Genomic DNA, 23,462 nt, shown 5'->3' on the forward strand with positions numbered 1-23,462 from the left:
TTTCTTTCTTTCTTTCTTTCTTTCTTTTTTACTAACCTGGATGTCCCCTTTACTCATCCTCTCAGAACCATGGTGGTAGGGGGCGGAGAGGGTGGGCAGGGCCTTCCTGGGACAGGGCCATAAACATTTTATGGCTCCCTGAAATGTGACACATCAAGTTGACTTCACCTGTCCACCTTCATTCTTCTCTCCCTCTATCAAAAGTCCCTCCTCTCATACCCATGGTGCCCCGACCAGCATGTACTTTGGGGGAGGATTGTACAAAGATCCAAGGGTTCTAAAGTGATGTGGGAAATGAAATTATCAGTGGAGGTCTCCCCAGGGAGATGTGGTAATAGATAATTAATGGAACTGCAGACTGTGAAGGTTACCTTGACCTTGACTGAGTGATAAATATGACTGGAGTTAGGCACTGAGCCTGCTTTTCAGAAAAGCAAACTGCTTTCACCTTTTTCTATTTTTAATCTCATCTCCAAACCCCACTCTGAATAATATTTCTCCTCTTTTATCCTCTCCCTCCCCCCTACTCATCTCCTAACCCGGTCTCCTTGCCAGCAGCCTGTGGGTCCCCAGTGCCACTGTCCCTCAGCGCACTCCCCCCCATGCCTGGCCTCCTGGTCACCGAGCGAGATTTGGCGGAGGGGGGGGGTGTGCAGGGGAAGGATGCAGTTACGAGGGACCTGGGCATAGGGTCACCCAGAAGGGAGGGCCGGGAGGAACCAGTGCCCTGCCTAAACTGAGGGGGTGGTATGGGGTGTGGACTGCTGGACTTTGTGTGGACCTGAATAAGTCCTTAAATTTTTAAAAACAGTCTCGCCATATAGAGAACACTGGAAACTTTAAGTTCTCATTCCCTCGCCTGAGTCCAGAGTGAAACTCCAAACATTAAGAAAGTGTTGCTTCATTTTGACTCGTTTACTAAATTTTCCACTTCATGGGGGGGACGGAGGTAGTGGGCTTGTGGGATCCCTAGAATAACTTTTAATGGAGCAAAGCCTTGCATTATGGCAAGCGCCTAGACCTGAGAGGCATCTGGAGACCTAGGTTCCCATCACAGCCCTGCCACCCACTGGCTGAGCTACTGGGACACCTCGCTGTTCCTCCCTGCCAGTGTTAGGAAAGTGGACACATTATGTAATAAGGTGGACACCCCCCACCCGGAAAGGAGAGGCTGGATGAGCTGTCTATAGCAGTAAGTGATACGAGACTGGGGCTTCTTCACAGTCTGTATCCTCCTGCATGAGTTAATGCTATCAGCCTCTTCACCAAACAAGCCCTCTCCTCCCTTGGTTTCTAAAATATTCCACTGCTCCGGCTTCACTTCTATTTTCCTGTCTCCACTTTGTCTTCCCATTCAATAAGTGAGTGGCCATAACCAGTGCTCGGCCCTCAACTATTTGTTCTTTCTGTACCTGCTCTTTTCCTACAGATTTCATTCCCACTCAGTTTATTACCTTTATTCAAACAACTTCCAAGTTGTTGTTTTTTTCCAGACCTACCTTCATTCCAAAATATTGCTACCTGAATGTCTGGATATTACTGCAAATTAACTTATGGTTCTCAAATTCTGTTAACAAAGGAAGGGCTTTAAGCTTGTTTTAGAAAACATCTTTATGTGAAAAATAGCAAGCAGTAGCTTCCCTCAGAAACCAGATTCCATGCCAATTTGCCTAATTCTTCCAGTGGTACCATCTTTCTTTCAATTACTCAGACCTAAGTCCTTGAGGCTTCTGCCACTCTTTTTCCCCAACATCTGGTCATTAAGTTCTGATGATTTTTAACTAGACCATGCCTATCTAACGTCTAGTCCTTTCTTTCAATTCCCAGTAATAACCTAGGCCAGACCCACATCACCTCATTTCTGAACTTCTGCATCTCCCTTTCAATAGCTGTCCCTGCATTCAGTGCCACCTCACTCATTCATTTACTATGTGAGGTAGGAGAATTCAAACACATGATAAAGACATGATCCCTACTGCCAAGAAGATCACCATATATTGACGACTGTCTATATTGTACAGTAATTTATTTGACATGGAGATCAGTTATCTCTAGTCTTCCCAATATTACTCATTCTTCAAGCTAACCCCATCATTAACAAGTCATTTAGCTTCTTGGAGGTTTATCTACTTCTCTGTGACTACATAATTATAAAACTTCACAACATTTCAGAATTGTATACTTTATGGGTTTTTAACACATTAAGCGCCAAGTCAGTCACCGGTGACTGACACTATACTTTCCATTCAGACCGTGTCAGTCACCGGTGACTGACGATATACAATTTAAAAAATTATATTCTTCTATTAGGAAAACTAATTTCACTTGAATCGCTTTCACACGTTTCTTCTACTGACATTGTCACTGTTATGGGTAAAGAAAAAAATTTTAAACTGCCCTGGAACACGAACCACAGACAACTTACTGAAGAGAAAGCATATTGGTGAAATTGGATATCGCAGGCTAAACGGAAAGGAAGACAAAACAGACTTGGCACTTAACGTGTTAAAAAAACAGTATATAGACATAAGGCAGGATTACTTAGTAGTACAACAAATGACAAAGACAAAGAAAGGACCAAGAAGGGAATAATTACTATCAAGTTGACTCCCTAAACTATCACTTTGGTCATGTTGCTCCTCCACTTAAAAACACTTGCTAGCACCCATTCTTTAGACAATAAACCCCAATAATTAAATCTTCTACAATTTGGTCCAGTGATTCATTCCACAGAAATGTTGTGATCGCCTATGATGCAACCTTGCACCTCTAAAACTCCATTTATCTAAATTCTGAGCAAAATTGATTGCTCAGAGTTACCTGCAATTTTCTTCCCACTTTCTTTTTGCTTCCCTGTTCAATAGCTCGAAAGTTCCCTGACCCTGAAGGCTCAACTCAAACTGTCAATTCTGCTACCAAAGTTCAAGGTGAAATGATCTTTCCCCAACTCTGACTTTCTAATATCAGTTCTTTGACAATGCAAAGTTATACTCTCTCTATTGCTATCATAAATAAATTAAAAATTAAACTGTTGTTGATCTTTCCCCTAATGTCATAATGGTCTGGTACAGTGCTGTCAAGTAGGACTTCCTGTGATGATGGGAAAGTTCTATATATGTGCTGATCAGTGAGTAGCTACTAGCTACACATGGCTATTAAATTCCTGAAATGTGGCCAGTGAGACTGAGGAACCCAATGTTTAATTTAATTTAGTTTAATTTAATTGTTTAAATGTAAGTTAGTCATAAATGGCTACCCTGTTGGACATCTCAGGTCTAGCACAACCTTACCTTTCCCCAGCTCAACCTAACTGACCATTCTCCAGCATTTGCCACTGCTGACCATTCCTTTTCTCAGAACGCTCTCCCATTCCTTAGCTCCCCAGCTATTTTCTCTCCTTTCTCTTCTTCCCTCTCTCTGCTTGGCTCCTGGTCCCCTTTTTGCCTCCTTGAGATAGTTATTCCCCAAGGATGCATCCTAGAATCTCTTTTGTCCTCATTTCATGTGCTCTTCCTAGATGATTCCATTGACTTGATTTTTTAATGGGCTCTATTCACTGACAGCTCTCCCCAAATTAGTTTCCCACCTGACCTCTCCTGAGCTCCATCCCCTTAAAGCCATCCCAATCACCCTCCAGGTGCACTCATTCTTCTTAATTCAGAAAAATATCACATCCTTGGTTAAGGGCTTTCCTGACCTCCCAATCCAGGCATAACAAAAGGATACTCCATCTGCATTGTCACTGCATCCTTCTATCTATCAAGCAGAACTACAGGGAAGAGCCTACAGAGCTTTACTGCTTTAATAACACTACCCATGCACCTCCATCTTTCTGACTAAGGAGGTGGCAAAACCCCTCACTCACCTTCTCTCCAAACCTCAGCACCTACAGCCTAACCACAGGTCTGCATAACAGACCCGTGAGCTCCACATATGGCCCTAATCTCTTCCTAGAAAACTACTTCTAGACTGTTCAAAAGTCACTTCATCAGAAGACTTCCATGATATTCCCAGGAAATAGCAACGCCCACCCCCTATTCTGTTACTGTCTGACCTTCTTACCCTGCTTTATTTTTCATTATAACAATCATCACATAACACAGTATATATTTATGCATTTTTTTGTCCACTAGAATGTTAGCTCCACCGGAGTAGGAACTTTGTTTTGTTCACTGTTGTATCGCTTAAGATTAGAACAGAGCCTTCCACATGGTAGACACTCAACAATACTGAATAAATAAATAAATACATGAATGAAAAAAAGGCTTAATCATTATAATAACCCTAATACCTAGCAAAGAATTTCTTATATGTAGTTCACTGGAACTCCTCTGTTTATTAAATGAATTAATTTAAATTCTCTTGTGGCAAAAAAAACCACACAAAAAACAAAACCAAGTCTTGCTCATCTTTGTACTTTCCTAAACTTAACATTCTGCATGCTTAATAAAAATACACAAAGAACTAATACAGACTAGAATCATGAAATCTGATTTCTAAGCTTAGCTCTACAATATTCCCTGAGTAAACCTGAATAAATATCTTGAATTTAGTTTTCATATTTGTTCATGAGATCTGTTACATTCCTAAAATTCTGTTATACAGACAGAGAAAATGACCTCAATCCTAAGAACATCCTTAGTTGTGCTTAAAGCATAGTCATCTTTTCTTCCACTATTAGTCTTTGGCCATCATATGCTCAAATTCCATTGTTGGAAATTTCCCCATACTTTCTCTTAAATAATTCTGTCCTTCATAAATAACATTGGTACAGATTCACAACCAGTTTTTGGTAATGGAGCACAAGTTATATTTCTTCCCATACTGGTGGCCTACTGCCATGATACACCAACCTCCTTCAGCAAGATCTTCACATACAAAGAAAGGTCAAAATCAATCAATATTGTGATAATTGTAACTTATCTGGTGAGACTGCTGGTGAAGTCTGTGATTACGAAATAAGAAAAAAAGTTGATTGAATTAAACCCATGACTTTGGCCTTTGACCTTATTAACATTCTCCTTTATATCTGATCTAACCATCTAAAGCTACCTGAAAAGGTTATGCAATAATAGCACAACAGAAACCATGTTATCACATACAATCATGCCAGGTTAGGTATGACAACTGGTTATATGAGATAGCTCATGTACACAAATATTTCAGTGTATGATGCTTAATCTTATGACCTAAGTAATTCTGATTTTCAGTCTTAAATAAGAGCTTATGTTACTTGGAATTTTATCTTGGCCAATTCTTCACACACATACATGAGCCTACATCCTATATTTAATCATGATCAGGATCTGAATTAAGACATAAGGACTACATAACAAATACTTTCTTTCTGTCTAGAGTTCTATTTTAACACATTGAGGATGGGGCCATTTAAATATACAGATGCAAATCTGCATCACCGGTCCACAATGTGTTAATACATGGCTGCTTAGTATATCATGTTATTCAGTATCAAGCTACAGACAAGACTGCCAATAATATTACGGAAACATCAACCTCCATGACTCATAACATCTACCACATATAAAAATGCAGTTAGCAATTGCTGGTCATGTCTCAGCAACTACGTGTTGCTTAAATGCCGAAATATTCACCCCAGATAGAAAAGTCAAAATTAGTTACAGGAGAACAAAGCTTTGCATTAAAGTAGATCAAGTATAACATCTTTTTAAAGTATACTTTGGGTAATGCATATAAAAACCTTGAAGGGAGGCTTAAAAAGGCTAGGTATAATATATCAATAGATCGGTTTACAATATATACACATCAGCCTTTACATTTAATGACAAGAATAACAGAATTAGAATATCTATATTTAAATCCTAACATGGCCCATTGACTAGCTATGTGATCTTAGGAAAATTACTAACACCCCCAGAGCCTCAGTTTCTTCATCTCTAAAAACAGAGTAATAGATACTTCACAGTATTATGGAGAAGATAAATGACAAAGCACGGGAAACATTAAGCCGATCAGGGCACATAGTAATTGTGCAAAAACCATATTTTTCTCTCCACATAAATACAGTAGCCCATACATGGAAAGTGAAGATTCTAGACACCAAGAGGGGGGGGGAGAGCTAAACCCAGAAGGAATATATTTTCTACTCTGCTGCTACTCCCCTAGAGGTTTTCAATGCCTTTTTCCTAGATGACAAAACTGCATGCTACCTTGTTCGCGGGGCTAATCGCCTTTTTTCTACGGTTCTCAACCTGAGTCGCATAATGAAATCACCTAGGAGACTTTAAAAGTACTGATGTCTGCATCTCAACTCACCCTGTGAGATTCTAATTCAGTTGAACAGGGGTGCAGCCTGAGCACTGGGATTTTTCAAAACACTCCATATAACTGTAATGTTCAGTTAGTTGCCCCTCCAATATTCCATAATTCTGCCAAGATAATATTTCTAAGCCACAACTCTGAACAGGTTGTTTCTCTGCCAACCATCCCCCCACCCCCACCCCCACCCCGTCTCTCGCCAAAACAAAAACAAAAAACAATGGTTTGACATTACCTTAAAAACAAAAATCCCAAACTGTAAAATCTGTATAATTTGATTCTAACTTAGATGAGGTGCAGTCATTAAGAAAATGATTAAATCTTGGACTCTGGAGAAAAAAAATGTATCCCAGTTCTGCCACTTATTAGTCGTGTGACCCTGAGCAGCTTATTTATCTCTCTGCATTCTCATGAATTAAATCAGGGTAATAATACTATCTCATATGGTTATGTGAAGATTACATAAGTCTGCCTGCAAAGTACTTCGAATAGCTCCTGGCACATAACAGAAATTTAATAAATGTTAGTTGTTACTCATTTCCTCTAGCTTTGTTTTCCACCAATTCCCCTAAAGCCGTAAACAATATTGCCTGTGAGACCTAAAACCTGCTCTGAACATTATGTAGTCATAAACCTAGCAAGGTAGTATGTGCATAGATGTATAGTCAATAAAGGTAGGTTAGTTTGTTAAACTCAATAAATGTTTGAACAAAATTAAATTGTATGTGTACGTGTGCATGTGTGTATATACATACATATGTACACATAAATATAAATTCATATACATATATACACATATACACAAACATATATAAATTCATTCCCTCTCCCAAGTTCTTTCTTGATCCACTGCTGCTGTTTTCACTATATTAAATTTAAGGTGATGTCTGAAATCATCAGTTAGTGAAAACATACTAAAGTGATCTGAGGTCTGGATAAAAACCCTTCATTGCTCTACTTCTCACTAGACAGTTGGGCAGGTGAAGATTTTCTTGAACTTTTATTAATCAAATTTTACCTTCATGTATTTTCAACATGCTGAAATCCTAATCCTTCACATAAAACCTCTTTCTCAGGTTTTATGGGACTCCCGCTTTATTTTTTTAACAGTAGGAAGAAATTTATTTTAAGATTCTTAATGCACGTAATTTTAATTCAGAGTTAAGTGCAGAGCTGTGGGTGTCTTGGCTTTAATTATATCCTGCTTACAAGATGCACATGCATGTCTTAAAACTAGGGAGAAACAGCAAGCGATAATACTTACGAAAAATCTTTAATCCATACTTTAAAAAACTGAATGATTGCACTATTTATGGGTATAGAAAGAAATAATAAATCTTCAAAGCAGGTTTTCCTCCTCAAGTCTAGTTTAGCAAAACAGATAGCTTTCTACTGGGCAAATGACCAACTATTTACTTGGGAATTCCACTCTTGCTGTTTAAATTGTGGGCACATCCAGCTGGCAGAGATCTTAACAGGAAGGAACTGTCCAACAGTGCTGCTGTTCTTTTGAATCTCTGGTCCATTTTCAGCCACCACCTCAGCCATTCTATTGGGTTGTCAGAAAAGTCATGACGTATTTTGTCTATGTTTCTAAAAGGTCATTTATTTATATAAAGAACAAAGATCAATCAATGATATATTGCCCGTTTTGTTCGATAACCTTTTGCCATCTTTCAGTGAGCTTCATAATTTCTCGTTCATAGAAGGAACTGTCTTAATTTGCGAAAAACTGAACAAGGTGCTGATTTACAGCCTCATCTGAATTGAACGCTACACCACACAAGGAGTTTTGAAGAAAGCGAAACAAGTGGAAGTCTGATGGCGCAAGGTCAGGCAATTATGGTGGGTATGGCAACACATCCCATCCAAGCTCCAATAACTTTTGACGGGTGATCAAACTTGTGTGTGGTCTCATGTTGTCGTAATGGAACACAACTCCTTTATAATTAACAAGCTCTGGACGTTTCTGGATGATGAATTCATTCAAACTGTCCAACTGCCGACAGTACACATTCGAATTGATTGTTTGGTTCCTTGGTAGGAGCTCGAAAAACATGACGCCTTTAAAATCCCACCACACTGAGAGCATAACCTTCCTCTGATGAATGTCTGTCTGCTTTCGATGTCGTCTGAGGCGAATCATCACGTTGGGACCAAGACCGTTTGTGCACCACATTGTTGTAAACAATCCACTTCTCATCACGAGTTATCAGTCACTTCAAGAAAGGATCATTTTCCTCATGTTTAATGAGCATATTGCAGATGTTTATCCACACCGTCAAATGAACTTCTTTGAGTTCGTGCGGAACTCAAATATCGAGCTTGCTTACGTATCCCAGCTTCTTCAGGTGGATGTCAATGCTGAATGATGGATGTTCAATGTTTCTGCAATCTCTTGTGTCGTGTAATGCAGGTTTGACTCGATCAATGCCTTTATTTGTCGTCATCAACTTTGGTGGGCCTCCCTGACCGAGGAGCGTCGTTGAGATAAAAATCACCAGCACAGAATTTCGTGCACCATAGTTGGCCCTGACGTTCTTGTAGAGCATTGTCACTGTAAACTTTATGCAACTTTTCACAAGCTTGATGCATGTTCTTCCCTTTATGGAAGTAAAACAGTAAAATATGGCAAAAATGCACGATTTGGTCTTCCATCTTCAACTTGTTGTAAAATCTCCAAAACTCAACCAAATTGCTCAATTTTTTTTTGAATGAAGCTAGAACTGTCAGCTGTCAAACGACATAGCAATAACATAGATGCGAACAACTCTAGTACTCCCAAAAATGAACTAGTGCCATCGTTGCAAACATGTGTCATGACTTTTTGGACAACCCAATACACACGGTGAACACAAAGCCAAAAATAAATTAACCAAGTTCTTTTGCAAATGGGAACTGTTACTTGCTAGTGAAATAAGTAGCACCTTCCCTTAAACCCATTCCTTGGGATGGATGGATGGGGAGCAACTTTACCACGGAGGGTATAGTACCATGTTGAGGAAAGGTCAGGGGGCTGGGAGCAGGAGGGAGGACTGGGAAGCATCTCTCTGTGTCCTTTTATCTTTGTAATACTGGATGAGTCACTGCCCATCCTGTCTACTACCAGAGCAGAAAATGATTTAATACCAACCAGAGGCATTAAACAGTTTGAAACACTTGTTTTTAAACTGTGCACGTGTCCAGCTGTGCATGCACATAACAAGTGCAGGCAAAGAGGCTGACCCCTACCTTCCACTGCCCTTCCCCCCAAATGGGCTAAGTGATTACAACTAGGGACGCAGTTTGTGGAAAAAAACTATGGTTCAGAGCACAAATACAAAAAAGACCCCTAAGAAATAGAACATAGGTATTGAAGGGGCAAATGCGGAATGATGAAGATATGGTTTTAATAAGAGATGCTCTACCCTAAGACATGTATTCCCTGGATTGACCAAAAGAGTCCCTGGGCTCTTACCTTTACATTTAGGACAGTATGGGACAAGGCAGCTAATATTCCCAGCAGAATATTATTTCCAAGAAAGTATAAGCTCACAAACAAAAACAATTATCTAAGTGGCCCAAGTGCTAAGAAAGAAACGAAATCAACAATCTTGGTAGAAGGAGTAAAAACTAGGAAACAAATTTATAAAAAACTGAAAAAAAACATAATATGTGCAAAAAGATATGGGAGAATGTTGTAAAAATGAAGCATGACCAAGCAATCATAAAGAAAACAGCTAGTAATAGTGGGTATAAAAATATTATAGTGAAATAAAATATATAGCAGGTTTTAACAGCACAGAAAAATTAGGATACAATAATAAATCAGTGAGCTGGAAGAGTAATTAAGGAATTCAACAAGAACATAAGACAGGAAAAGATGAAAAATATAGAAGAAAAGTTAAGAGATGGAAGATAGAAGCAAAAGTGCCATATTCACAAATTAGGAAACCCAAAAACAAGACAGGATAGATTTTTAAAATTAAAAAAAAAGTTAAATCTTAAGTAAAATTGAAACCTTCACAAAATGGATACATTTCTGAAAAAATTTGAAAAGCTGTCAAGACTGCCCCAACTCTCACCCCCATACATACATATACAAAACTACAGGCTTAGCTGTATAAGGATTGAAAAGAAAGAAAAGAAAACAATTATTTGCAGATGATACGAATCAGACAAAATATTAAAACTAATAAAAACAAAGTAAGTTGAATTCAAGGTATCTGTTAAATGTCAACATGTAAAAAGAAACAAAACAAAAACATAAAAACTCCTTGAAAGTATAGATTACGTCTTAATTCTAGGTACAATTATAAAATAGGAACATTCTATCTTGGCCATCATCATGCCCTCATCTCACCCCCATCGCCTTCTGGGCTCCTCTTTTTCCCATCAGGTAACTGTCAATTATCCTTCCTTAAAGTGTAAGTTACTGAAGGTTTAAAAGATCAATTCTCAAACTTTTGGGTCTCCAGATTCCTTTAAACTCCTAGAAATTAATGAAGACTCCAAAGAACTGTGGTTTATGTGGATTATATGTATTGATATTTGCTGTATTAGAAATTAAAAGTGAGAAATTCACTATCTCAACCAAGTGATGAAGGTCAACATCAAAGGCGATAAGTCATGTTGATAATATATACCCTTGATAATGATGTGATAAAATGGCATTTGACCTTCCTGGTCTCCTCCAAAAAAATTCATAAGCCCAGTCTAATCATGAGACAAATCCCCAAATATCTGATCAGTACTTCTCAACACTATCAAGGTCATCAATCAAAAATAAGGAAAGCCTGAAAAACTATCACAGACAAGAGGACCCTAAGGAGAGACATGATAACTAAATGTGAGGTGCTATCCTAGATGGGATCCTAGAACAGAAAAAGAATATTAGGTAACAGCAACTAAGGCAATCCGAATCAAGTATGGACTTCAACTAATAATGTATCAATATGGATCCATTAATTTCATCAATATATGATATTAATGTGCTAATAACAGGGAAACGAGGGACAGATACCCGGTAACTCTGTACTATGTTCACAGCTTTTCTGTATAGCAAGTCCTGGAATAATGTTGTTTGTTCTACACTGTTGTCTTATAACATTCAGGAGCTGACAGAAGAACTTAACTCTTGTTTCTATCAATTAGCCTCTGGTAAAATTGGTTTTGTTATACGTCATTTCACTTAACCTCACAGAATCTATCAATGACATTAAGTGAGAACTTACTGCAAGCCTAAAATTATTCTTAAAAATAAAGTTATAATATTAAAAAACAAAACAAAACACTGCTTAGGAAAAAACATTTAAACTAAGAAAATCTGAAAACAAAAATACATAAGCACACACTCCATTAGCCAGCAGGGCAATGATATCATCACATCTCATGCAGTCTCTGGAAAAGTACACTGTACACTCACGAGAGAATGAGAAAAAAGGCAAACAACATCAAATACCATCATATTGCTACAAAAATAAATTTTGACCTCACAAATTCTCTGAAAGAGTCTTTAGGAATTCCATAGTCCTGGGAACACAATTTGAGAAGATCTCCAAGCATAATGGAAATACAAAAGACTTCAAAGATTTCTGGCTTGCAATTTGGCTGATATACTGTTTAGAAAACTGGCTATGTCTTTTACTTTTTCAAAACTAACTCTCTCCAACCTGGCTCCCTAAATTTATTAAACAGTCCCATCATATACCAGCAAAATTTTTACATTATATTATTCAAGCCTCTAATAAGAACAACAACCTTTAACAAGTCCAAAAGAAACAATGAAGACAGAATAAGATAGAATCCAAGTACCCATACAATAGGAAATACTGTTATTTTCCCACTATGGTAGTTCGAACATTAGAAATATCTAAGTATTACTAATTTATAACTGTCAGAAATTAATATAGCATAAAGTATATGTATCAAATTGTATTATCCTTTTTAAAAAAGTGTCTCCCTTTAGTATAAGGTTCAATAAAATTGTAAAATGGCAGAACAATTAATAGTCTAGAAGACAAACACCTAACAAAACGTAGGTTGGTTGGTTGGTTGGTTGGTTTTAAAGGTATGGACTAGTCATAGTCATTCTCCCCAGCCAGTTAGGATATTAATTTATAGCCCTCTTGAATTAATAGATATAGGCAGTAGTCACAAAAAGAGAGACAATCAGACTAATTATATGCCTCCTGATGAGAATACACAACACCATCAATGAAGTATTATTGTCAAAAAAAGAAAAATTGAACCTGAATCCGAGCAAGTCTCTAATTCTACTGACCAACTGCAAGAAATATAAGTGACTGAAGAACACATTAAACAATCGCCATGGGGAAAAATCCAGATTGTGGGAAACTCTACGGGACAAACTGCCTTATTTCTTCAATACACTGAAAAGAAAATTTAAAAACTGAAAATTAAGAACACATGGATGGGAGCCGGCTGAGGGGCGCATTGGTTAAGAGCTGGCTTGGGATGTCAGCTCTGAGCAGTAGGGCCCCGGTTTGGATCCCACATGGGGGCCAGTGACACTGCCCTCTACAGCTAAGCTGGTGAACAACAGCTCAGCCTGGAGCTGGGATGCCGTGAGTCGCCGGCGACGGCTTAGGCTGCAGCCTCTGCTGCTGCAGTGGGCTGCCATAAGCTACCGTGTGTGGCTGGCAGCCAGCGTGAGCTGCTGTGATCCGCCATGAGTGGTTGTCCAGAGGCCGGCGACCAATCTGCCTCACCAGGGAAGAGCACAATGATAATACCAACATGGGCCAGTGAAGCAACGTCCTCCACAACTAGACTGAAGAACAAAAGGACAGCAACTTGTCTGTTCCCCTTCCCCAATTCCTCAGCGCTGTTCCCCTCCCCCAATTCCCCAATAAAATCTTTAAAAAAAAAAAGAACAGATGGATGGGAGACTTAAAAGATTAAAAAAGACTTAAGTGACTTATCAACCAAGTCCAACATAAAGACTATAAAAATAATATTTATGAGGTCATCAGGGATGTTTAAGCATTGGCTAGCTATTTATATTAAAGACTTACTGATTTTTAGAATAATAATGGTATTTATGGTTAAAGTTTTAATGAAAAGTTTATATTTTAGAGATATATACTGAAATACTAATGAAAACAATGATATACCTGGGATTTGCTCCAAAAAATATGGTGTCGGAGGGTGGGAGTACAACTAAAACAAGACTGACCCAAGTTACTAACTGGTGAAGATGGGTGATGGGTACATGAGTATTCATTATACTAGTCCTTCTTTTTTTTTAATATATTTAAATTTTTTCATAATAAAAAGTTTAGGAAAGGTAGCTTCTATTAATATTATTGAATGTGTGGTTAATACAAACTGTTACAGTTAGCAAGTAGCTATTGGAAAAATAAAGCTATTTTAATATAGAGGAGACTAGGTAATAAATTGGTGACAGAAATTTCTAGTTATTTTATTACTTTACATAAGAAGATCTCTGCAACCTAAGACTTATGTAATTTAGGACCTCAATTCTAACTGGTAACTCCCCTGGTGTTACCCACCAGACCACAGACTTTGGGTTATCCAGCAGTAGGACCCACTCCACTAGGCTGGGATGCACCAGAGGTTAGTACTATGACTGCAGTAGGCAGGATAATAGCCTCCCACAGATGCCCACATCTTCATCTCTGGAATCTGTGAATGTTACCTTACATGATAAAAGGGACTGGGAAGGTGTGATTCAGTTAAGGATCTTGAGGTAGGGCAGTTATCCTGGATTATGTGGGTGGACCCAACATAATCACAAGGGACCTTGTAAGAGGTAGGTAAGAAGGTCAAAGGGAGTAGTATGAGATGTGACAACAAAAGCCAGAGGTTGAGGTGATGGGAGGAAGGGATCATGAGCCAATGAATGAATGCAACCTCTAGACACTGATAAAAGCAAGGAAATGGATTCTCCCCTCAGAGCCTGCAGAGGGGGCACACACGTTGCTTTTAGACTTCTGATATCTAGAACTGAAAGATAATCAATTTGTGTTGTTTTAAGGACTAAACATGCGGTAACCTGTTACAGAAGCATAATGACCAACAGTGAAATTTAACAGAGAAACCTATTTCAGTTCAAGTACAATGATTTCAGTTGCCTTTAGAGACAATGAGTTACCTATAACTACTTGTGTTCATGCCTAGAGTAGATGACCAGTTGTCGGGGAATACTGTAGATAGAATTCTTCCCTTAGGCAAACCATCAGACTAAATAATCTCTAACCTTCCCACAAGACTGGAGGAGAAAGGAAGCCACAGGACTCAGGAGTTTGCAAAAGGCTCTGCTGATTGCATAATCATTGTTAAATGAGAAGAAAAGGGAACAGGCCTGTGATGAGGCAATCCTGAAGTACTTAAGCATTAGCCAAACACTTAATAGGCAGGTCTCCAAGTATACTCAAATAATAAAAGAGAATATGCACCAAATTTGGTGGCCCTCCAACTTTGACTAAGGCCCTTTTATAATAGATGAGACAAACTTCACAGCCCTTCTCCCTCATTCTCACTTTCTGGAGGGTGGAGGGAGAAGAAGTGAATTTAAAAAACCAAATGCCACGGTACAACAATACTTTAGGAAGGCTGGTAATTAGCATATAATTTATAATTGACTTGAATGCATAAATGTCTTACAGTTCAGTAATTGAGAAATTGTACACCAAAAATACTGTCATTACAAATATGACTAACAACATACAATATACTAAATCAATACTGATAATGATGAAGCTAAACTAACAGTATTTATAACAAAAATAGCAATATCCTAAAACTGTAACTCACTCAAAATAATACTTGATGTTACCCCAAACTAGGGCAATTCCATTTGTTTGCATGCCCATATATAGCCATACAGTGTTGCCAAATGGTACATATAGTAGCCACACTTCTTAGACTATGATTTAAAGCTCTCAATAAATTCTAATAACATACCAATTTTTTATGTGAGCACCAAATCACGGTAATCATGAAAACCTTACCTTAGTAAAGTATGTAAAAAAATCGAAGTTTCAAGAAGTTGGATCATCTCTAGGCCCATCAGGAAGACACTCATTTACTACATTCTGAGAATTACTGAACTAAATCATCTTTGTAGTTCCTTCCACTTCAGAAAGCCTTTGATTCATAGTTCCCGATTTAAATCTCAAGAAAGATTTCCTCAATTCCGAACCCCTTATAATACTACCAAGATTCACACATATTTTAAAAACGTTTACTCTCTTCTAAAGAGTCATTTATACAATTAATTTTTAATACAACAAAAGATTCTGACCACTAATAGAGCTTATAAAAGCAGTTTCCTTTGGTAACAGAAATAATACATAAGATAGTCAAAAGATACAATGATTTTCCTTAAGGCAGCGGTTCTCAACCTTCCTAATGCTGCGACCCCTTAATACAGTTCCTCATGTTGTAGTGACCCCAACCATAAAATTATTTTCGTTGCTACTCTATAACTGTAATTTTGCTACTGTTATGAATCGTAATGTAAATATCTTTTTGTTTTCCGATGGTCTTAGGCGACCTCTGTGAAAGGGTCCTTTGACCCCCAAAAGGGTCGTGACCCACAGGTTGAGAACTGCTGCCTTAAGGTAAGGAACATATTCAATTATTTTAACCCGAAAAGGTATTTACTTATTTAGTCTACCTCAATCTATTAATAAAAATATGACTGTTACACTTTAAGCATTTCTTTGTGGTTAATTTCTAAAGTGATATAAACTTTGGACTTTTACAAAATATTTTAAGATATACAATCAGTGTACCCTTGTGTCCTGAAGTATATCAGTACCACATACACAGGATTCAATCCATATTTTTTGGTATTTATACCTAAGACAAAAACACTACCACAAAAATAGACTTACAGGCAGCTGAAATAATGAATGAGGAAATGAATACTTTTTCCATTAAAAAAATAAATCTCATGTGGAAGAAGAAAATTAAATGAATGTACGCTAAAGTCAGACTGAGTCCAAGCTTTCACAACTTCATGCCAAGACTACTATTGTAGTATCTTAATTAATATCTTTATCTCTCACTCCTCCAAATCATTTTATAGCCCACTTCCTGATTCATCTTATCCAACTACATGAAGTATTCAATGACATACCTTTGCCTAGAGAATCAAGTTCAAAATCCCTGGTTCGGCATTCAAAGCCTTCCATAATTTGGTCTCTATCTGCCACATGAATCATAATTCCTATAAACACTACTCCCTTCCAATTTACCTTAATCAATTTTTCTACTCACTTTTTCCTGAATAAACGTTGAACAATTAATTCCCCATTTAGCCTTGCCTCTTGCTATTCTCTCTTCCTAGAATGTTTTTGCTGTTCATTTTCAATCCTATTTCCTGTGCTATTAAAGTTTATGTTCCCTTAGGAAAGCTTCTCTGACTACCCCAGTGTATAGCCGCCCAATTTTCACAACTTGTGAACTATGCCTTGTTTATGTCCCTCATTTAACACTTACTAAATGTTGTTATTACTTTATCTATCCATTCCTCTTTTTAATCTTCCCAAAATAACATAATTCAGACAGACTTCATCGTGTATCTCAGCATCTCCCTTGCCTGTCACAGTAACAGTACTTTATACAAAGGTTGCATTTAAAAAAAGTTTACTAATAGTATTTTTAAAACCAGTGCCTGGAATCAGATTTTTTAAAGCTTTACCACCTCATACTGATACACTGCTTTATACAGTCAAAGAACTTCTTGGTTTCACTAGGTCATTTTGTTCCTATCAAGTAGGCAGGATGAGTATTCTTGCCTATATATTTTTTATTCAAATAGACTACTTGCCTCAATATTTTAGGTGGAAAAACTGAGAATCAGAGAAAGTGTAAAGTCAACACCAACACACAGTAACACACAACACAACACACAATCCACATAACACATCACACAAAACACTCACAACACACATTGAAAACACAACAGTACACATAACACAACAATACAACACACAAAATACACAACACACAACACATAAGAACACAACACTGCACAAAATACAACACACAACACGTCACATACAGAAGTAAACACAACACACAACAAAACAAATAAAAAATACAACACACAACAACATAACAGCACAAAACACAACGGCACAAAACAAAAACACAACACACAAAAACCACAACATAGCACACAAAAACACCCAACATACAACACACAACACAATGCAACACAAAGCACAAAACACATAACACAACACAACACAACATAGAACAAAAACACAAAACACAACGACTGAACAGCCTAGAGCTCTTTTCAATATTTTATTGCCTCTCCAGCATTCTAATTATTTATCTTTTTGAAGATAAGGTTTAATATTAATACTTATATTATAATAACAATAGTAGCTTTTACTTATTGGCTGTTTACAACGTGCGTAGCTTTATAATAGGCACTTTATAATTATATTATCTCAATTAAAACTCAAAACAACTCTGGGAGATAGATATTACTATTATCTTTATTTAATCGATGAAGAAACTGGAAACCTAGAGAATTTAATTAATTACCCATGTCATACAACTAAGCGATAGGGCTCAGATTTTAACACGTAGTTAAATGTCTACAGAGCTCATGTTCTTATCCCACTTCCCCTAAATTTAAACAATAACTAGCTTTGGCTATGCAGTTCAAAGGTGATATTTTATAAATAAGTAACTCAAAAGTGGACCTCCAGATTAGTTTCAAATACAGAATATTTCAGTAGTTTATATTAAAATTATTGGTATTCTCTCTAAAATGAGCTATGTTGTAGAAGAAACTGAATGAACAAGAAGAAAAAAATGCCCTCAATTCTTTTTAAATAACTTGCTCCAACTCTCCATATTATCAGAATTTAGGATACAAAATGATTAAGACTTTATTAATACAGTACAGGTATTCTGGCATGGAATTTACCAGAATAAATAAAAGTAGATAAAATAAATATCTGCTTAGATATTTATTTTAAAAGGTAATAAATTTTAAGCAATTCTCTTCAGAAAGACAGGTATATAGTCAACACCTTAGTGGCAAAGTAAACTATTCAGAGACAGACAGACCTCAGCTCCACTACTTAAGCTGTGAGCTCTTAGAAGATATTAAACCTTTCTGAGCCTATTTCCCTACCTATAAAAGTGAGGATAAACAAATACCTACCTTTAGTAATTCTTATGAGGATAGTCTGACAAAGTATACACTTAGAAAATAGCAATTGTTGCTATTACAGGCATTTTTATTATCACCAAGAGATTAGAAATATTTCAGCTAAAAGAACTTAAGAAAGTCCATTAGCTTTAATTAAGAATTTTTCTGAAATTATAGTGAAATAAATTATAGTGAAAATAAAATAATCTACCATCAGTTTTCCATTTATAATCACCATGAGAATGACCTTCATAAATCAAGTTATTTCCATGTCCACTTTAATCTGTATTAACAAGTTATCATTTTAAAGATTAACTTATTTTTTTTTACCATTTAAGAAACTAAAGGGGCCAGCCAAGTGGCTCAGTTGGGGTTAAGAATTAGCTTAAGAGGGCGCGCTCTGAGCAACAGGGCCACCAGTTCGATTCCCACATGGGCCAGTGATGCTGCACCCCGAGCTGAGCTGCCGCTGAGCTGCTAACAGGTGGCAGGATGGCTCAGTGGTATAACAACAAGATTGCCTGTTCCATGGTGGGCTACACCCACCTGCAACTAGGACTGAACTCAGCACCTTGATCTGAGCTGCCGCCCAGATGGTTCAGTGAATAGAGCGTGCGCTCTTAACCACAAGGCTGCCGGTTTGACTCCCGCATGGGATGGTGGCTACACCCACCCACAACTAAGACTGAACATAGCACCTTGAGCTTAGAGGCCACGAGCTGCCGATGGGAAGCCACATGGCGACTGGCGCCCTCTACAACTAAGATTGAAGAACAACTTGGCTGGTCCCCTTCCCTAATTCCCCAACACTGTTCCCCTCCCTCAATTCCCCAATAAAATCTTTAAAAAGAAACTAAAACCAATTTGAACCAGAAATTCAAGAAAGGTTGGGACCAAGTTAATACAAGCAAGCAAAATGGCATTTTGCTGTCAATCATTAGACTGTTCCTACATCTGAGCCTGAACAAAGGACATTCAAGTTAAAATTTACAAACACCTCAATATATTATAATAGTGACTCTCAACTTCATAGCAATGTGAAAGATAGAAAGTTGGCCTCCACATTATTCCAACAACATTAATTTGTCAAAGAATCGTCTATGTAACAAATCATAGAATTACCAGCTTACTACATTTTACACAGTAGTACCCTTACTGTTAGGTAACAGAAATATTCCTAATAAAGAGTCTATAGCTCAATCGTTAATGGAATCTCTCAAAATGCAAAAAGTGAATTGAAAGTGAAACTATCACAGAACAAAATTTTTTGTATAACAAGTCATCACTTAATATACCCAATCATAAGGAAGAAATGTTTATTAAATATACTTTTATCGACAGACTATATGGTATCTGCTCTCAATTCTTAATTATTTTAACTGCTGTTTCATTCCCCCCACCTGCTCATAAACTGCACATGATTTGAGATTTGGAGGCATTTAATGTCCTCAACTGTTAACATCCTCTTGATTTCACTAAGACAAAATGTTTTTTGGGAAAAACAAACACAAACTATAATATCAGTATGTCTTATGCTATGTTTGGGAAGGCGTAGGAAGAAGAGGAGATGAAACAAAAATATCAGAAAACTAGGTTATGGTCCAACAGGCTTTAAACCATCTGTAATTTTAACATTATCAGAGGAGTTAAGGTATTATTTAAAATACTTTTTTAAAGTTTGTTTTAAATACATTTTGAAAATAAAATCACGGCTTACATCACACACTTTATAGCTGTAGATGATAGTACCTTATTATGCTGTATTTGAACCACTCACCAAAGTTCGGTCAGGTTCTCCATCTGTCAAACCTGCCTCCATGGTGAAAGAAGATAGGTTTATGCTTCTCTTTCCATTAATATTTAGTCATTCTGTAAATGTGGAAATCCTAGAAGAAGAAAATCATATGTATTAGGACTGGTATAGAATTGTGATAAGTGGAAAATAAAACATTAAGTACATTAGGAGGGAGAAATAATTTTAGGTTAAGGCTACTGGGAAATCAATAATGGAAAAAACAGGTTTTGACAGCCTGAAGAATGATAAAAGTTCAAAGAAAAATGAAAGAGGAAAATATTCCAAGTGAAGAGAAATAGCAAGAGCAAGATTAAAGGCATGAGATTGTTCAAATTTGAAAAGATGCTTAAATCTGTTTTTAATTAATGAAATAAAATTAGATTCATTTTTTTCATTATTACACCAGCAAAAACAAAAAAATGTGCTAACATTTTTGAGGATGTAAGAAATAGGTATTCTCATACACTTTTATGATAAGAATACAAATCATAATTTTTGGGAGGGCAATTTAAAATACATATGCGTTCATCCATCAATTTCTAGGCTAGGAATTATCCCATACATATATGTATGCAAATGCACAAAGATATATAAATAAACACATCCAACAAAATAATAGATATGATAGGAAAAACTGGAAACAACCTCAATATTCATCATTAGGAGCTTGCTTAAATTGTATTACAGATATAAAACAGAATATCATGCAACAATTTTTTAAGGAGGTAGATCTATATACACCAAACTAAAAAGACCACAATATGTAAAGTAGAAAAAGCAAAGATAGGATGTTATATAGAAAACAGTCTTTGTGTAGCTTTATTTTTCAATTTTTACAATGAACATGTATCACTTTTATACTTTTATTTTGAAAAGTCTTAGACAAGTATGTCTTCATCACAAGTCTTTTTCTTTTGAACTTTAAAACTAACAAAACCGCCAAGCTGAACTCCTACAGTAACTATATATTCCAAAATCTCTAATAACCTCTTTAATAATTCTTCCTTAAAACAGCTAACAAAACAAAAGCCAGTACATTAGTAGACTTCCAATCATTTCTTGGAGTTCCAAAAACATTTTTTTTTTCTGCAAGCATAAAAGGCTGCACTGACATGTAAATGCTGGTGAAAACACTTTTTTAACTGAGCTCTGGAGGGCTGAAATTAGGTTTCTCTGATATAACCAAGAAGATTAGCCCACACTAAGTTGACTATCAACTTGTGAGCCTTATGTACACTTCCTCACTGTATGTATTCAATGCATTGTAATTATTTTTTCTCATGATCCAATTCTCTTCAAGGACACAGATTAGGCTTTATTGCCCTATCCAGCACTAGTTTATGGTAGACATTTCATAAACATTTGTTGCACTTAACTAACACTGTTAACTCAGTTTCCTATGAATAAATAAAATAACAATCCAAAAAAACAGATGATACAAAAATTATATGGCTATTGCTATAATCCAAGCAAGAGAGAATGGTGGCTTGTGCCAGAATAGGAGCAAGGGATGTGGTGAGACTATCAAATTTTTTAAATACTTTGAATATCGAGTCAAAAATATTTGTCAATGAACCAGATGTGGGAATTTTTAAAAAGTGAGGGAGAGACAGGAACTTAGAAGGTTTCTGCCCTGAACAACTGGAAGAATGAAATTGCCATTAGCAGATATGGAGTATACTGTGGGAAGTCTTGGAGAGGGAAAGGGCTCTCAATCTAGACATATTCACTTTGAGATACCAGTTAGAAATCTGAGTAGAAATATCTAGGGAGCAGTGAGGCATGCAGACGTGAAGTTAAGGAGGAGAAGACAGGCTAGAAATGGAAACTGGGAGCAAGCATACAGATGGAATTTAACACCGTGAGACTGAATGACATCTCCTTGGGAATCTGTGCAGACAGAACAGAGGACCATGTTCAGAGCCCTGGGGAATTTCAATATTAAAGGACTGACATTTATGGAATGCATGAATGAATCCCAATTTTTGGTTTTCAATTTTCAGAATGACTATTATATACGTACTTAAGACAGAATTACTCTATACGAAAAGCAAAGAACACATACACGAAGTAAAAATCAAATTACAACATAACTAATTTTAAAAGGGAGCAGGGAGAGGAAAGAAAAAGCAAATTAAGGATAAGTGCCCTAAAATCCTCACCTTTGATAACAGGAAATTAATATGAGAGACACTGCTAATATGTCAAGATATAAGTTTTTAGTATATTTTCTTTGAAGCCAAAGACTAGAACTAAAAATGCACAAAAACAAATCCTGGATAAAGTGGGTGACCAGATGCTTCAAGTATAAGCATGTTAATTTCTCCATCATTCAGAGGTGAAAGTCAAAAGATGTTTAAATGATAATGAATCTGAGAATAAAAAGTATTTTTTAAGAATAAAACAGTAATTAAAACCAAACAAATGGCACTTGACCTAGGGAGCAGGTCTAAGAAGAAAGCCAGTCTTTTCTGCCACTTTAATTTTTAAAACATTGTATGCTGTTTCTATAACCAAAAAGAATGTCTAATAAATTTTCTTGTAAGAGTACAGTGTATTCCAATCCCGAAGACTTGTTTCTCCAAATTGTCAAGCTAAAGCTAGGCATGCTTTCTAATTTAAACATAATTACTAATTGAATTCACTATGTTCCCTCTTTTGTTCCTTTTGTTGTCAGTACTCTATAGACATTGTTGAGGAACTGGTGCCTATCTACAAACTTTAAATTTACAAAGTTCCTGGAGAAAGTAATTTTATAAAAAATTCTTCTTATTTGGGTTTAAATTGTTATTTCAGTTATAGAGAAAAGGAAGGAGCATTTACTAATCAAGGCCAATGCCTTTAGCACATGCTGTTTAATCATTAACAACCTTATGATGCTGTATGAGTGATGGCTGCTTTTGAAGGCAGGAGCAAGTTGTATATGTTTAGTCTGTGGCATCCTATCTCACAGGATGCCACGGAAGTTTTGTTTTGTTTTGTTAAATGCGTATATAATGCAAACACAAATGCTCAAAAGCAAGAGTACTTATCAGTGAATGCACCACACTGCTAAAGTATAACTTCTTATCACTGGAAACTGAATTAAAGTCAATAATTTTAATCTCATTGCCAATTTGACAAAAATAAAAATAGAGTGCAAATAGGAACAACTTGTTTAAGCTAGTCTGAACTAACCTACAGTATTTATACTAGGTCAAATCCTAAAGGAAAGCCTAATATAAT

At 36.7% G+C, this 23,462-nt stretch overlaps 1 protein-coding gene across 1 annotated transcript in view; it reads right to left on the bottom strand.

Moving 5' to 3' along the window:
• The window catches only part of OSBPL8 (oxysterol binding protein like 8), a 165,505-nt gene that overhangs the window by 99,954 nt on the left and 42,089 nt on the right, over positions 1 to 23,462 (bottom strand). Inside the window, exon 2 of the mRNA XM_019653200.1 lies at positions 20,220 to 20,328. Coding sequence (XP_019508745.1) covers positions 20,220 to 20,261 — 42 coding nt within the window. The 5' untranslated portion in view covers positions 20,262 to 20,328. The remainder of the gene's footprint in view (positions 1 to 20,219; positions 20,329 to 23,462) is intronic.

This window comes from Hipposideros armiger, unplaced genomic scaffold (genome assembly GCF_001890085.2).
Source record: "Hipposideros armiger isolate ML-2016 unplaced genomic scaffold, ASM189008v1 scaffold_199, whole genome shotgun sequence".
Classification (NCBI taxonomy): Eukaryota; Metazoa; Chordata; class Mammalia; order Chiroptera; family Hipposideridae; genus Hipposideros; species Hipposideros armiger.